Source organism: Pimephales promelas, chromosome 6 (genome assembly GCF_988280905.1).
Source record: "Pimephales promelas chromosome 6, fPimPro1.hap1.1, whole genome shotgun sequence".
NCBI lineage: Eukaryota > Metazoa > Chordata > Actinopteri > Cypriniformes > Leuciscidae > Pimephales > Pimephales promelas.
In genome coordinates, this window is record NC_142774.1 from 2,898,429 (window position 1) to 2,910,000 (window position 11,572).

General features: G+C 37.8%; 1 protein-coding gene across 3 annotated transcripts in view; it reads right to left on the minus strand.

Moving 5' to 3' along the window:
• Nucleotides 1-1,236: 1,236 nt before the first annotated feature.
• Nucleotides 1,237-11,572, minus strand: part of LOC120459098 (B-cell receptor CD22) — a 20,418-nt gene continuing 10,082 nt past the window's right edge. Inside the window, exons 1-10 of one of the 3 annotated variants that reach the window (XM_089132713.1) lie at nt 8,967-9,397; nt 8,635-8,697; nt 8,137-8,472; nt 4,418-4,663; nt 3,098-3,355; nt 2,751-3,005; nt 2,310-2,673; nt 2,133-2,178; nt 1,721-1,983; nt 1,237-1,615 (exon numbers count right to left, since the gene is read on the minus strand). In XM_089132713.1, coding sequence (XP_088988839.1) covers nt 1,582-1,615; nt 1,721-1,983; nt 2,133-2,178; nt 2,310-2,673; nt 2,751-3,005; nt 3,098-3,355; nt 4,418-4,663; nt 8,137-8,472; nt 8,635-8,689 — 1,857 coding nt within the window. In that variant the 5' untranslated portion in view covers nt 8,690-8,697; nt 8,967-9,397 and the 3' untranslated portion in view covers nt 1,237-1,581. Of the gene's footprint in view, nt 1,616-1,720; nt 1,984-2,132; nt 2,179-2,309; nt 2,674-2,750; nt 3,006-3,097; nt 3,356-4,417; nt 4,664-8,136; nt 8,473-8,634; nt 8,712-8,966; nt 9,398-9,760; nt 9,775-11,572 lie in introns of those variants that run through there. The other 2 variants (XM_089132712.1, XM_089132715.1) reach the window with 2 other exon arrangements.

The following is an 11,572-nucleotide window of genomic DNA, read 5'->3' on the forward strand; positions in this document are numbered from 1 at the left end:
CATATCAACACTTAAAATGTACATATTAGCACCTGAAATGTACATATTAACACCTAAAATGTACATATCAACACTTAAAATGTACATATTAGCACCTGAAATGTACATATTAGCACCTATTCCCAGATAGCAGACTGACATTGAATCAACGTGGAAATATGACATTGAAACAACGTTGATCTGACATTGTTTTGCTCATCGAATTAACGTTGAACCAACGTCAGACGCGTCATTCTTTCAAAACTAACGGAAAATCAACTTGAAATCAACGCGTTGTTTCAACGTTATGAAAGCAAACCAATTTTCGATTTCATTTAGCTTTGAAGAATGCCACGTCTGACGTTGGTTCAATGTTAATTCGATGAGCAAATCAACGTTGTTTCAATGTCATGAGAGACGTCGTTTCCACATTGATTTAATGTCAGTTTGCTATCTGGGATTAGCACTTGAAATGTACGTATTAGCGCCTATTAGCACCTAAAATGTACATATCAACACTTAAAATGTACATATTAGCACCTGAAATGTACATATTAACACCTAAAATGTACATATCAACACTTAAAATGTACATATTAGTACCTGAAATGTACATATTAGCGCCTATTAGCACCTAAAATGTACATATCAACACTTAAAATGTACATATTAGCACCAAAAATGTACATATTAGCACATAAAATGTAAAAATTAGTACCTAAAATGGACAAAAGTGTACCTTTTGAAAATGTACAGCTACCTCCAGTGACGGCTTTCAAACCTTTTTTCTGAGAGTGTACGGACTTATGTTGAAGTGTATTGGTTTCAGTTTCTCTTGGTTTGCGTGTAAGTTTCTTCATTATTTCCACCTGTTGTAAACTGTCCACTCATTTCTCTGTGTTTAAACCCTTGGTCATACTTGCTAGTTGTCGTTTTGTGTTGTATCATGTTCGTGTTTGTATTTTAGATTAGTAGTCTTTTCATGTGGAGTCTTTTCATTAAAGTGGATTTTCTCTCCGCCTGTGACATCAACACATGGTTTGTAAGATGGTTTCACAACGAATTCCCTCATTATTAAAATGTTTATAATTTTGAAGAAAAAAAAATGTGTCAGTGGTGCTTTAAATTTAACAACCCCACCGTTTACAGTATTTTTTACAATTAATGAAAAACATGAAAAAGACAATACCCAGTACATTAGAGTTGGGTGTAAAATGTGCAAAATATTCATGACAATGAAACTAGACTTTCAGACAATGTTCAGATTTAATGTATTTAGCAGTAAAATCACACAGTATGACGAGAGAAGAGGAAACATCTGTTCTGCATTGACTTTACAAAGTGAGAGCTAAAGCCATTTGACTATTACAGGTGTGTGTGTGTGTGTGTGTGGGTTTATAATTGTGATACTGACAATCAATTCAGATAATAATAAAAAAGCTCATTATAAACAGAAACCCATTCATGTCTAAACAGCAAAACAGTCCAATAAATGTGTAAAAGTGAAATCAAGAGGACAGTGAGTTGGAACATGACCTGAGCTGGACTCAAACCCAGGTCTCCCATCGGCATCAACAGGAAACGGCTGCGATCACATGATCTTTACTTGACTGAGCTGTAGATCACATCCTCAGATCTGGGAAGAAATGAAAGAAAAATAATGTGGCGTTTCAAGAGATCTCAACAACACAAAACAAGTGCTGAATATGTGTTATTTGGCTTGAAATGATTGGTCTGTCACCTGTTGGCTTCAGGCGGATGATGCATCTCAATGCAGTCGTACTCTTCAGTCTTCATGTGTTTGTTCTTGAAGTGATAGACACTGGCATACTGAACCTCATTAACATCTCCAGAGTCTGTTTCTGTGTGTTTTCTCCCGGAGCGTTCGGGTTTCTTAGCTGGGATTTTGGCATACAGATCCTCCCTCGGATTGGCTGATACTAGTGAATACACTGGCTCGTCATTGGTCGAAGGCGTTTCTGCTGATCTGTCGACGTGATCCTCCTGCAGTTTCGTCAAATAAAATATCAACAACAGATCGATCATTCAGAAACGAGTTACATGATGTTTTTCAGATTGTCTTTGTGTACATGCTCTTTGTCGTTAAATATAATATCCATGTGTAGATTCAGGTGTGTTATTATAAAACTGGCCTGGTTTTGTCTGATGACTTGAGCTCCACCGTCTCTCTTCTTCTTCCTGGAGAAAACATGTCTTTGTTAGAAAGTACTGAAAATTATTTTATTGTAAGAAACGTTTATTTTTTTTTCATAGTGGCTTTAGTTCAACAAATGTTGCATTAATGCAGGAGCTTCTCAACATTCACTCACTTTATGAACATGATGATGATGATGATGATGATGATGATGATGATGAAGACCAATCCTCCACATCCCGCCACGATCCCAGAAACTGCACTACCCGCACTACCGTTAACAGTGAGAGACACAGACGCTGATCTCCCAGATCCATATTTATTCTGAGCCTCACAGTAGAAGCGTCCACTGAAACTGGAGTTAAAGCTGGAGATGCTGAAACTCTGTCCAGATCCAACAGCTGAGGTTTCATTCTCCTTAAACCAGCTGAAGTTCAGAGCAGGAGGGTTTGAGTCACTGATGCACTTCAGAGTCACTGAATCTCCCTCCACTATTACACCAGACCCATTTATCAACACTGAGACGCTTCTTGGTGCGTCTGAAAGAGACAAAAAAATAATAATTTGCATAACTTACTTTAACCAGATGATCCACTGACTCACATTATGAACTCACACATGACATTCAGCATCACAGCATCAGAGTCTTTCTCTCCATGTGTATTTCTGGATCTGCACTTGTATTCTCCACTGTGATCAGAGCTGATGTTTGAGATGTTGAAGATTCTTCCAGATCCTACAATCGTTCCTCCTTTAATCCAGTTTATTTCTGCAGGAGGGTTTGAGTCACTGATGCAGTTCAGAGTCACTGAATCTCCCTCCACTATTACACCAGACCCATTTATCAACACTGAGATGCTCCTGGGAGGATCTTAAATAGACAAAAGAAAGGGTATATTCATGTTTTGTGATTGTAAATCCATTCATTTAATGGTTACTGTAACTGAAACATCACCAACTCACACATGACGTTTAAAGTCACAGTATCAGAGTATTTCTCTCCATGTTCATTGATGGACTTGCACTTGTATTCTCCACTGTGATCAGAGCTGATCTTTGAGATGTTGAAGATTCTTCCAGATCCTACAATCGTTCCTCCTTTAAACCAGATGAAGTTCAGAGCCGGAGGGTTTGAGACACTGATGCACTTCAGAGTCACTGAATCTCCCTCCACTATTACACCAGATGGACTGATGGACACTGACACGCTCTGAGGAGGATCTGAAATATATTTAAAATATGAAAATAATTACTTTATTCAAGCCATGACCTTCCATTAACTTTATTATTTTACTGACGTTTATCTTTAAGTAGAAATCTAAATGAAAAAGGTGCAAATCTACGTCTGAACTGGTGCAGAATTAATAAAACAAAATTGTATTTAAAGAATTGTAAAATAATTCATAAAATAAAAATCTTACTAAACACAGATTCATGTTTTAATGGACAAAGTTTCTTTCAGAATTGAGCCATTTTTTCCCAGCAATGTTTTACAGTGCATCTACACCACTTCAATCTCACTAATACACCTGAAGTCTTTCTAGAAAACTAAAATAAGCATATTCTTGTGTGAATTCTATAACAAATTAGATTATGCAATAAAAGCTGCTGGTCCAGCAGGAGCAGTCGAGATACATACAATATAAAAGATAAATATTATAACACTTTTACTCAAAACTCACTTTAAACAACCATTGAGTTTTTGAATTAACTTCATATCGTGATCTAATATGGATTATAATGATGTTAAAATATGTTTTATAACATTTTATATGCATGTAAGCAGGCTACATCTCAGCATTTATAATGTAAACATTCATTATTAATATGAAAATATCCCAAACTGCATGAAAATCACACGCTAACAGATGCTGTTCAGTGAAGCTGAAACACAAATAAACCTGAGCAGACGTGACTCAATATGAGTGTGTGTTTTTATTCTGTTCAAAATATCAAAAATTACAGATTGATTACTTTGCGCTTCTGACATAAATTAAGAAATGAATGTCATTGCAACCTTGTTTTATCATAAACAGAGGTCAAACACTGAAGCTGGAGTCTTTAATCTTTCTAATGATACTCAGTTTGTCATGACGTGAGGAGAATGAACCACAATAATCAGGGGCCGTCCGAGATCTATGTTCGTTAAAGGGGTTCATGTCTAATAAATAAAAATGTCATGAAGTCTGTATGATCGGGCCTGACATTACCAAACAAATCTGAACTAAACTCTGAATAATCTGTGGGATATTTCACTAATATTAATGAATCATTTGTACTCACATTCAACATTAAGATAAACAGCAGGAGAGATCAGATGTTGATGTCCAGTAACGCCACATCTGTAGTTTCCAGCATCAGAACGATTGACTGACCGCAGATAAAGCTGATTCCCTTTTCGATCAGCAAATCTCTGTGTGTTTCTGTACCAGATGAATGTTGTTTGTTGAGGCAGAGAGCAGCTGCTTTTACATCTCAGACTGACTGAATCTCCCTCTTTCACACTCTCCTGTGTCTCCACCTGCAGGTCTGACACAACATCATCAACAACATTATCAGAAACACTGCACCTGGTGATCTCCGTGGCTCTCGCAGTTGTCGTATTAATGACTTTTACATGAAAACGGAGGTGACTGGTGCTTCTCACATTGGTGATTATTATTAGTCTACGGAAAGTCAAAATGCCGCCACAGCTCCGATTTGAATGGGTCAACATCTAACCTTTCCGTCACCATATCTACTGTTTAACGACACGTGCACACCAGTATTTGGCACACACTGGTGCAGCGCGAGCGGAGCACACCGAGCGATTTTAGTTCGTCTATGGAAGTTGAGCTTGGCTCACACAAGATCAAGATCCATGAATGAAGTAAAAACACTCGTTAGCTTCACGCCAGTGTGTGCTCGCTGCTATTGTGCCTGGAAAGCGAGGTTCACAACTTCACAGTAGGCGCTCTACTGACACTTAGTGGTTAGTTTCTATACTCACAACTATACTATCACTAGAGACAAACGTTCCTGGCAATCAAACTAGCAGATGTTCAAACCTGCTCAGCAGGAGTCTTCCCCGATGAGATAAAAGAAAAACAGGAAAGGCCTGTCCCTCTCGCGCTTCACAGGACAGTCAGGAGTATATCCCACAGGGAAACTCCTACCGTTTGCAGAGGTTTCCTGGTCTCATTATTTTAGAAACTTCCCCCATCTAAAACACTATTGTATTGGAAATCTAAATTAAACATGTTAATACAATTTTGAGTACCACAAAAGCCTTTCTGGTTAAAAATTTTAATTTGAGTGCTGTTCTGACATGCGTTTTTTCTGTGCACTTACACACTGAGTGCGCACACTAAAAACCTGTCAAACCGTGCCGATTACCGGACTTTATCTCTATTGTGTCTGATTGAGCAAATACAGTCAAATACACACAGGATTTACATAAACACAATTGGTGATGTCTACAGTGAAAGAAATCGTAACACTTTACAATACGGGTGCACTAATATGCATTAATTCATGCTTAAAGTCCCTGTAAAGTCAATTCTACAAAAAAGTTCTAAACACATTATAAATGTTACATATGTATTGCTAAAACATATTACAAAGTCTCTGAACTGTGAAGTACTGAAATGTGGAGTTAGACCGTTAAACAGTTTTTCACCATTGCAATTTTACGGATTAATTGGGCGGGGCTAAAACAGGGCTCTGTGACGCACTGGAACCCATGAGCTGCTGGACACGCCCCTATTTGATGACGCGGAGTCTGATCTCCCTCTCTCCACACACACTCCCCGAACATATTCGCATTCACCGCTCAATCGCTAACGACTGTCAGTACTATTAGTTACTACAGCTGATCCTACAGTTTTCTAGCTAGCTATGCCTTCGACATGGACATACATAGGCTACTACCTGGATGCGATCATGTACAAAACAGATCGGTATCTTCATTTAAATTCCCCTAAAAACGATCACATCAAGAAGAGGTTTTTAGAGAGCCTAACGTTACCTTGATGAAGAGCTCGAGGATCACCCCCAACACCCGCCTCTGTAGTGATCATTTTACACTGGATCGTTTTATAAACTTTCCTCAGAGACAACTTGGATTCACTGATAATCCGCTGTTACTGGTGAACGGGGCCGAAACGACGATCTCCCGCCTCAGCTTTCATCCTCCCGTCTCCAAAAGCTAATCAGCTAATATCTCCATCAACAGCTTTCCCGTGAGTGGGCGTGGTTTCAGCGCAGCCAGCGGACACGCCCCCAGCGTTTGAGAGCAGAGAATCTGCTCATTTTTTCATGATTTTGATAGCTTATTTTATGTACTTCCCGACTTTTTTTATCATTCAAATTTGGCTGGGTGGCTAATTACACATTTTTCTGTGGTGTGACAAACTCAGAACACATACTTAATTTTGACTTCACTGGGACTTTAACTAATACACAGATAATCATGAGTTAATGTATAACTCATGAACAACTAAACCATTAATTAACGATTACTGCATTAGCAACTAATAAAGAGTCGATATGATTAATAGATTAAGTAATACATGAATTGCTATTAATTCAATGTGTCATTGTGTATTAATTCCTTAATAACATATTTGATTAACTAATAGTGTAAATTAATGTGTTAATTACCACAATTAGTCAAAGCTATGCACTTCAACTTCCAGTTGTCTGCTTTAATTAATCATTAGCTAATGATTTGCAAAGGTATCATTATGTTATGACTTTACTTGTTGGGGCACATCATTATTAACTAGTCATTTAGTAATTGTAGTAATTTGCACATGAATTTGCACTAACAATTAAGTAATTAATCATGTATTAATGCATATTAGTGTACCTGTCATATTATCTGGAAGTTGAAATACAAGGCTTTGGCTGATTCTGGTAATTAACATATTAATTAACGCTATTAGTTAAAAAAAATTAGTTATTATGGAATTAATCCACAATTAAATATTTAATTAAAAACAATTCATGTATGAACTGATACATTAACCTTACAGACTCTTAATTAGTTCCTAATGTGGTAATCATTAATGAATAGCTTAGATAATCATTACTTACACATTAATTCAGTAATATCTGTGCATTAGTTAAGCATGAATTAATGCTTATTAGTGCACACGTATTGTAAAGTGTTACCAAGTAATCAGATGTGTCTGTCACTTTGTTAGAAGCGGGACAGCAGCCTATAGTATACATGGACCAGTAAACTACTTAGTACGTGGAATATTAAAGTGCAAAATAGACCTGGCCACTCTTGTGGGTTTGCTACTGTTACAATCTGAAACCGTATAGACCTTCTGCACCAGAGAAACGTGGGCGCCGTCATCTTTAGAATATTGTCTTTGAACTTCCGGTTCTGTATATTTCTATGGCATCGCTGTCGAGGAGTAATTAGCTGGTGAAGTGGATTTACTTATTGTAGAGTTTACAAAAGTTATCATGAGCATTGTAATGTTTATCATAAGCATTGTAAAGCAGATGTCTTAACAAGTTCATTCATACCTATGCACGATTGCTGTGAAAATACAGACCGGAAGTCAAAAGACAACGAGCGCAGCGCTAAAAAGGGGCGGGGCTACATAAGGTCTATAAAAGCATGCAGGCACACATTGATGTTAGCAACACAACTAATAAAATTGATAATGGATGAGTTTTGTAGTCTGAGAATAATCAAGCATTGACAATAGTCAATCATATTGGCGGGCGGCACCATGGGCCCCTAAATAAAATTCTGCTTAGGGTCCCTTAAAGACTTGGGCTTGATGAACTCTATTGCACATCTTCACAACACGTGGAATATCAGTCAAAATCACATCATTTTAGGACAATTAAAGCTTGACTGTCATTATATGAACAAGAGCCATCAGGGCACTTTATAAAATATCTAAAGAAGGTCATCTGGCAGATTCAGTGATATAAGGAAGTGCTTGATGTGTGTGTTTGTGTGTTTCTGTGGTGTATTTCTGAGAGTTCAGTAGTTTTACCAGTGACGTGAAGCTGAACTCCAGGAGACCCCGTCCATTTTCCGTCCGCTTTATCTGTAATAAATCTGCAGTAGTAGATGTGTTCATCAGCTTCTGTTACAGCCGTCAAAGTGATGCTGGAAGTGCGTTTATATTCACTGTTACACTGAATCCCTCCTCTCTTCTCTGGATATGAACACAGATCAGCTGATTGCCAAGTTTTGGTCCAGAAAGCTCTTCTGACCTCATAACCACGAGGATGTGTTAAAGTACAGGATATTTTCACTGTTGATCCCTTTAATGCACAAACATATGAAGGACTGTAATTCACTCCCCAACCCTGCTGACCATCAGCCCCTGAAACACAGAAATGAGGAACGAAGAGCTTCAGGTGTAAAATATCTTTTCACTTTTGACCATTTTTATATTAGCTGACAGTGAAACTCTCATGTCCGTTTATAAGTGTGAAGAGCTCAATCATCTTTTGTTAAATATGTGTGAGTGAAACTGAAGACTCACCCGCAGTCATGATCACTACGATCAGAGGAAGAGACTTTATGAGAGACGACACCATCGTGACTTCTGCAATCATAAAACTGACAATTATGACATTATGAGCATCATCTACATCATCACAAACTCTGTTTGATAGATAAAGCACATGATTATTAATAATTCACGGCTCATTGATGATGTTTCTCATGTCAGGCCTCGTGTCTAAAGAGCTTCACACAATATTTACACATGAATCTACAACAGATCGCTTCTGGAGTCAAAATCACTTCATCAAATCAACATTCATCTAAAACAGTTTTATAAATTCTTTTAAATAACAGTAAAAATGCTCTTACCGCTCTGAAGTGTCGATGTTTCAGTGTCGACGCCCGAATGAGAAAAACATCCGCAGTTTAATGTGTCAAACGCTGCAGTTTTCACACTTAAATAAAGTTCTGCTAAATGTTGGTCTTCCTCTTCCTAGTTATGAGTGACCGTCATCTCAACCACACAAGAACAACTGGAGAAGACTGTTAACGTCTCAGATGTCAAACACACAACAAGTTTTATATCTGTAGAGCTCACTATTGTCAGATCTTTGTGAGAGAATATGTGAAAGACGTTTAAAGATGTTAAAACAGAGTAAAGATGCTCATCAAGTCTGCAGGAGCGTCTGAACAGCATCTTTACAGCTCTTAGTTTCACTTCCTCTTTCTGGCACAAACTCTGCGGTTATCACACGTTTGGGTCAATACCAGTTTCTCAGAGACCAGACCGACGACAGATACAGGAATAGTTTTAACGGTCTTCATAAACACTAATACATCACTGATGGATCTGTTTAATAACTCCTAATGGAGCAGTGATGTTCACTGCAGAGCCGAATGCCGTCCAGCTCCTCCTCAGTGGATCTAATGGGTGGAGGGAGAGAGTTATGGGTCGGTTAGGGTGTTGTTGGACCGTCTCGCTCCATTACACACACATTACATCCAGAGAGAAGAGCTGGACTTCTCTCTCCACCCACGGCTCTGCAGTGAACAGCCTCTCGAAATAGAGGAATTACATCCATTACTCACATCTTTCCTGCACTCCCATTGACTTTACTGGCATCTAGTGGCCAAAAAGATCCAGTGCACTTTACTGCCATTACAGCAGCATTTACATCTGAGTCTGGGACATGTTGATTTTAGAAGTAATAAAAGTTACTAAAGTTGTATTTTCTTCTATATTGTTCAATATGTGTTTATATAAATCAATCATGTAAATAGGAGAAGCTAATGTGTGCTTCATATGAATTATAAAGATGATGTATTAAAAATGAATCAAGGTACACAGTCAGGATGGGAAATGAACACCCGTCAGCAGCCAATTACTGGTACTTTTAGGACAATATCTGGTTATTTCGCTTCATCTGCCAGTCAATGTGTCGCCAATCCTACATCTCAGATTATACTATAACCAAAAAACACAGTGAGGACACGCGTATCAAACACACTGAGGTGTTTTAGCAGTTTCAACGTAATGGAAATTGAACTAAGATCATCTAAATCCACTTTTGAGGCCCAAGACAATGAGAAACAAAACCAAACAAACATTTAATTTGGACTCAAAACCAAATGAGTGACTAAAATCTGTTTATAATTCATTGGATGATTTCCTTCAGTGATTCTGCTTGTTATCATCAGGTGTCTTCAATAATGCTCAATCATCACTCAATTATTCTCTTAATTATCTCATAACTTTAACACTCTACACTCTCATCAGTTTATATAATTCACATTTCTCAGCGTTAATATGTGAAGTCATAATTTGCTTGTTGAAGTGTTGGAGTCACGATAAGAGCATTTTTGTTTGTTCATCCATTGTTTGATTCATAATTTGTTAATATTCTTTGTAGCATTTTTGTATGTGCATTTTATTAGAGTGATAATAAATCACCGCTATTGGGCAACCAAACGGCTCGAGTCGGCCCTGTGTGCACTGAGACAATGCGTTTGCCCTCCTATCTAAATGAAGGGGAGACGGTGAATGACCCATTTCAAAAAACAGTGGCATGTTCCTTTCATAAAAACCTATAGGCAACGTTTATGAGTGTGACTAATATCCTCTAGATGGCAGTCTGGACACACACATGAAATATCAGTTATAATGAAAAAACACACATCAGCGACGAGACGCATGTTTATTTGAGATGCTGGTCTTTAAAACAATACAAACAATATTAGGTTCCTCCATTAAATATACAGTTGAACAAAATCCAGTCAACAGAGTCAGACAAACACTGAGACTTTCATACATTCAGATACAGATTTTACTGCGTTTAATATTAAAATACTGTTTAGCTGTGAAATTGATATACATAAACAACATTTCAATACTCCAGTGAAGCAGACTACATATTATTGCGATGTACTTTAAATATTTGAATGATCAAGTTTTCTCCTAAAATGCATTTGCATATGCAGCACAAACATAAATATGCAGGCTAAAATATAGAGTTGCAAGACTAATACAAAATATACAGAGAAATCATAATGTTATTGATAATGATGTTTATGAGCTCATAATGATGGATTATCAGTGTGAGGAGCATCAGATGGTCCTGTATATTAGCAGTAATACAGTTTAATGTGGATCTGCTGAAGTCACTGCTAGAGTCTCATATTCAGAAGATCTGGACTGAAGATCAAGAGTCGTGTAGGTGTCATCAGGAGATCTGGACTGAACAGACGGTGAGAGAGATCAACAACAGACGCTTTATGTGTGGATCTGCTGAATCTGAGTGGAAAAGTGTGTTTGAGACATTTACTGACTGTGATTGTGCTGTAAACGTCAGCAGATGTTCTGGACGCTGGATCCAGAGCTGTGTATGTATCATCACTCGCGTCAGCCGCCTATAGAGAAAGATTTACACACTTATATTGCTTCATACACACTGTTGTGTTCATAGTTCAATGCAAAC